This window comes from Typopeltis vanoorti, chromosome 11 (genome assembly GCF_054136105.1).
Source record: "Typopeltis vanoorti isolate ZY-2024b chromosome 11, IOZ_Tvanoo_1.0, whole genome shotgun sequence".
Taxonomy (NCBI): Eukaryota; Metazoa; Arthropoda; class Arachnida; order Uropygi; family Thelyphonidae; genus Typopeltis; species Typopeltis vanoorti.
The window spans coordinates 31075720-31081719 of record NC_143559.1 but is presented as its reverse complement, the minus strand read 5'-3'; the positions used below and the strand labels follow the sequence as shown (position 1 = coordinate 31081719).

The 6000-nt window shown below is 36.7% G+C and overlaps 1 protein-coding gene across 1 annotated transcript in view; it reads right to left on the bottom strand.

Moving 5' to 3' along the window:
* Nucleotides 1–1517: 1517 nt before the first annotated feature.
* The window catches only part of LOC150101410 (uncharacterized), a 46834-nt gene continuing 42351 nt past the window's right edge, over nt 1518–6000 (bottom strand). Inside the window, exon 2 of the mRNA XM_090400379.1 lies at nt 1518–3828. Coding sequence (XP_090256505.1) covers nt 2139–3803 — 1665 coding nt within the window. The 5' untranslated portion in view covers nt 3804–3828 and the 3' untranslated portion in view covers nt 1518–2138. The remainder of the gene's footprint in view (nt 3829–6000) is intronic.

Sequence of the window (6000 nt, the reverse complement as noted above, 5' to 3'; positions counted from 1 at the left end):
ATCCACTTTTTGTTTCTGCTGAAAATGTAAATGTTGAAGAAGAATTCGTCTGTGTTGGATACATTGAAAAGCATCCAACAAAGCACATTTACCTCCACTTGAATTATTGGCTCGAAATCTTTGGTCATCAATAATAATAATTTGAGATATCTTTTCTATAGCTCCATCTTCCTCTGCAGTATCTCGATCCGCCAGTGGATCGAGGTAAAATATCGACGGGGTTGATACTTATCGTAGTTATCATAAAACTCATCATCAAATACCATATCCAGATTTAAAAGATGACAATGATTATGAAATTAAACTGAGGAAAAAAATCTATTTGAATGAGAATTAAAAAAAAAATGATGAAATGAGAGGGATAATAATAATGATAAAACAGTTTGGATGTAAATGAATGTTGAGTGGTGGGGAGTAATGAAACTCGGTATGATTTTCGCTTGGCGGCATTCAAAAGGTACCCTAGGAGAGAAACATGTTTCTTAGCATGCCTGTTTGGTTTAGTGTCTGCTCCGCATTCCACTAACTGTGGATCAATGACGTGGACAGGGTTCAACACACTATGACCTCAGTCGTGCTAACTGGAAGCCACTTGATTAGCTTTGTCAAATTTGAGCCAATGAAGCGGCTGTTTTGCTATCACGCCGGAGTTGTTGATTCTAGTGCGTGTACTTTATTAGCTCAAATATGAGATGAACAACTAGATTACGTGTAAGCCTCTGCAATGACGATTAATTACGTGTAAGCCAGTTTAATGGCTTCGTTCGTCCATGATTAACGCTCAGGACAATTTTTTCTTTTGCTTGGGTGATTCTGTTCTTCTTTTTTTGGTTTTCTTGTAGAGGAAGCCAAGTTCTGCTCCGATAAATTTGTCAGACTTATTGAATGTGACTGAACTGAAAGATATAGCAGAACATTATTCAGTTGTTTACGTCGATGTCTAGTGAAGGCGCAGGACATTGCTTTTTCCAAAGCAAAAAAAAAAAAAAATAAATAAATAAAGAATGAAGTGACAAACGGTTATGGTTTTGCTGATACGTATTCGCACGCCCTAGATTGTTGCATAGGGGTTGTGCCCTTCATTTCCCCCGCGAGATCGTATGGTTTGTCACCCATAAATTTGGGCTTGTCATACACTCACATATACTTTATCCTGCGAAGCAGAACATCAGACATTATCAAAGTTCGTGCAATAAACAGAACTATTCTTTACAGAGTTGCACGAGACAATAAAAAGAGTTATGGCTCGACAGCAAGGCGTACATTTCTCAACAGTAAATTTTGTGTATTAGGTTTAGAAACATTGACTGTTTCTAAATCACATGCTTATATACCAGATAGTTATCGTTTTGATATACAATATTTGTAGTGGGGTAAGCTGCATTTCAAAACGATAACTATCTGGTATATAAGCAAAACTAGAGAATATTATATTTGTATTCGCTTGAAATATAATTTTCTAATAGATACCCATTATTTTCTTATGCCTAATATACTTTAGTACAAACCTAAACGAAAATATTTAATATTTTTATTGCTCTTATCTTTTTTTTTTTTGTACAAAGTTCAGTTTTATTTTACACAGTGAAATTTTAAAGATAAGCTTATTAGTCTGTAAGCGGAATGATTGAAATATATATTAGTAGAAGTCTTCTTTCTTCTGATAATTCGATCTTTGAGCTTAGACAAAAACAGCTTTTGGCTTCCGTTTTTTCCTTTTGGCTCCAGCCGTGACTTAATTACAATCTCCGTTCACATGTCTGAATATCAAGGAGAATCTTTCTCTTTCGCATTTTGTGCTTGGGTGATTGAGTAGAATCCCAAGCATTCTTTAATATTTTTTTTCTTCGTTAGTTGTAGTGCCCACTGAGTACTTTAATTATTGGTGTTGAAATGATGTACGACTTGTTCTCCTTTATGACATTTAAATTCACCACTTTGAGTAGATGGTGAAACCTTCGGAGGTGGTCATGAAAATATAACAGATGCAAGAACATTCTTAAAAAAAGTGAACTGTTTTCCTATAAATAATAACTTATTAAGTATCACACAGTGTTGAATTTTTTTTGTCTCTCTTCGTTTTGCCTGTTAGTGAGAAGTTTCTTACCGAACGACGCGCAAAAATGAATGATGTGCAGTTATCGCAGAAACTTTAACAACAAAAGGATTTTTGTTGCTCGACGTGTTAATTCTTCTTTGTATCGCCATATTAGAGTATCTCTAACAAGATGATTACGAAAATCCCGTTTACACGTTTTCTTTAAATCATCAACACAGTCTTTCCTATAATGTTGTGACTGTGCCAAACTCGTGTCGACCGGAAACGAAATGCACTTTCCAAGGCAGTTTATTGGGAAATGGTTCTGAAGCGACACCACTCTACCGATGTTGTAGAAGCTTTTCACGTAATGCCTGGGTTTCGTAAAATTCTTGGATCGATAGACGTGTTGAAGCATATGCAAGTAACGAGGAATGCCAAGTTCATGAGTCTCGTGCTCTAGTTCCCTGCCGTTCTCGACATCATCGAAAAAATATACATTTCGTACGTAATAATTAGCTTGTGGGGTCTTCTGAAGACGAACGATTCTCTTCATCAAGTCACTCCAAGTGTCGTCTTTGAGGGGCAAGATAACCTCGTCTACATCCAACAGGACCAGGTATTCAAAGTTGTACATATTTCTGTACAAACAATCGTTGTACGGTATTAGCTCATTCTGCCGTTTATGGATGAATTTCAGTTTCATGTACAAGTGACGTAGACCAGGAAAATTAGGTTGAAGACCAGGAAGTGTGATTGGTGTCATTTCCACCAATCCTATACTCTGATAATATTTGAGCACTTTTGATATATTTGGATGAATCTCAATTTCATAAAGAAAAACCTTTTTAGCTCCGAGTATTCGAATTAATTCTAACCACTCAACTAACCGAACACTAATGTCATGATATAAGAAATCTAAACCTTTTACACACACTGCAAAGTCTTGTTTCTTAGGTGTGTTCAAAGGATTGTATATCACTCGAAGTAGATTATTTGGAGTTTTGCACTGTTTGGAAGCTAAAGATATGGCCTTAGGCACCAGACCTTTGGACTGCTTTTCGGGAACAGGACAGGAAATAAAATACGGTTGTAGAATACCGTTCTGGTAGTTTCCCCAGGACTTTCTCCATAAAGTAACGTATATTCCTGCGGTGTAAATGGGATTGGTCACGTTCTCGAACCACAGCTGACACGTTACAGGAGGCGGTTTTAATTTGTCTATCATTGTCAGAATTCGTACAAGTGGACCTTGGGCAACTCCACGTCTGTTGTCATAGTACGCGTCATAAAGGTAAAACAACGCTCCAAGATTGGAGAAACGTTGCCAATAGACGTTGTTGAATTCTAGGTCATAAATACTAGGAAGTTTTGCGCATTTTCTGGCATGGTTTTGAAGTCGAGCGCTCATCCAGTACTCCAGGGGAAGGTTGACATGCTTGTTTATCAACAGCTGAAGAATATCTTTCTCTGTAACATGCGAACTGTTGTCTACTTTTGCCACCAGATTCAGAAGTAAATCCGTTGAAACAGAAGAATTGGTCGTCACTGAATCTTCTGCTGTTAAAGCGTCTTGTGGGAAGCTAGCTGTAGTAAGTAATACCGCATTGGAAGGTGCAATACGCGATACCGATGTGGAAAAGATATCAATATTTTGTGGATTAAGCAACCTGAAAACAAAGTAACCGATGCATGTCCAGAGGCCGACTCCACATAATAGTCTCCACAGCATTCGGGCAGGAAGGAAAGAAAGATTTGATATCATCTCCACAGTAAAGGGCAAGTCGAACCTGAAACAAAGGAAAATGGATTATATATAAAAAAAGCTCGTACTGTGTTTTTCGACGTATCAGGATACAAAATTACAGTAAGGGGCATGCCGCCAGTAAATTAACATTGAACATTTAATCCTATCTCCATAGGATTCAATGTTCTGGCTTTGTATGTTTTAGAGATGAAAAACCATGCCTCCATACTGGAAGGGAAAAAAAATTATGATCACATCGTGTTTCTAGATTGAAAGTGATTTACGTAGACGACTATATACATAAATAGACGTCAGTACTTTTCAGTAGTGGACTGTTCATGAAACAAATCTCGAACATGTTTGTCCAAACTTAGAACAGCAGGCAGTGTAGCGAAAGGACACAAAGAGCAACCAACATTGCTAAACTTAATCGCGTTGAAGTAGGTAAAAAAAAATCTTTGCGTGTGACAACAAGAAATAGAGATTCTTTGAGATTTCATCATTTCGACTCGTGAAATTACCTGAGCACTGATGAAAGTGTGTGGACTCAAAACAATAGTGAGAAATAATTTTTTAAAATTGCCGAATAAAGCTCAAAGAAAGTTCCCGTTCTTTATGTAATGAAACATCTACTCTGGTTATAGGAAAAATGCATTCAGTATTTCGTTTTGTATGTCCAGTCCCCCCCCCTCTTTTATTAGCACTTGCAGTGATATGCATGGTGCTTCTGAAAGATTTTCCAGTTTTAATTGTATTTTTTACCCAAAATGCACAATTTACTTCAGATTGTATTTGTCTTTTAATTCACGCATACTTAAGAGAAATATGTACTATCCTTAGCTAGGGTAGTTAGTAACTTGTAAAATCAGCAATCAGAAAGATGACGTAAACAGACAATCCTGTACTTATCAAAAAGATTTTACGGTACAGCTATGGTATTTAAATTCATCATAATTTCGTGAAATATGAGTGCTGGAAAATTCCTATTAGAATAACAGTAAAAATATTCATCCCCAAGTTTGAAGAGACTAGGACCATTTTGCAAGTAAAAAAAAAAAAAAAAACTAGTTAGAAGATGCTAAACATGCATGAACTCAAAGTTCAGGAAAATTTGCAAAGAACCACTTCCTAACGTACAGTAACATTCGAGAAGTATGAAATTCTTTCGATGTAAAATACAAATGCAGCAATTCTTGAGCAGCATTCGTTTTGTAAATCGTAAATCGTTTTGTTAAAATGTTAGAGGAAAATTAAAAGCATTAAAGACGAGCCAAGACGTGGAAAGCTTTCAATAGTGGTTATTGTCAACTGTTTGACGGAAGAAGATCCGCGCCAAACATATGAATGAATCACAAACGAAGCAAATATGTCAATCGCATCTCTTTTCAGCATTTTGACTGACATTTTCATGAAGAGAAAAGTTTTGCTAAGTGAGTCATACACACCCCAAGAGACCAGTAAGCAGTTTCCAAGAAGACTGCAGAACTATTGCTTCGTTTTGAGACCGACAGCGAACAGTTTTTGAACAGAATTGTTGTCATAGGCGAAACACGGATAGAGGTTTTGAAATCAAAACTGTGGGAACAGCCAATCTCTTCTTTTCTAAAAAGCAGGGAAAAAATGTCGGTGCCAACAGTCGAAAGTTATGATGATAATAGCTGACGACCAAAATGAAATGAAGTTTTTGTCATACATTTTGTGTCCGAAAATTTGAAGTAAAGTCCTGACATGTTCGCTGCTCAAGCCCTTATTTTGCATGACTTTGCGAGACCTTATGTTTCCGCTTGAAGAATCCGATCTTATAAAAAAAAAGTATGAATACTAAGTACTTCCTCAATCCCCCCCCCCTTCAGTACAGAGTGACATCAGCCGTTCAGAATTTGATCTCTACTACTCCTGAGTTGAAAGAACTACTCCACAGGAAACCCTTTCGACTTATCAAATACATTAAAAAATGCTTCCAGCTTTGGGCAGCAGTGACAAGGCAAAAAGGAGATTACATTATATTTGACTCCCCCCCCCTAAAGTTTGCTTCTAAACATGGAGCGTTAAGTGAATCTATTATTGGAGGCTATTATGGTGGCCCTCTATTATATTGAGAGTCGATATCGTGTATTAGTATACAAATCGTATATTATTATTTATTGTTTTACTAGTTTCAGTTTGAAACATTTAAGTTACTATAAATGTTAGAAAAGCCTTTGCTTTTCCAATT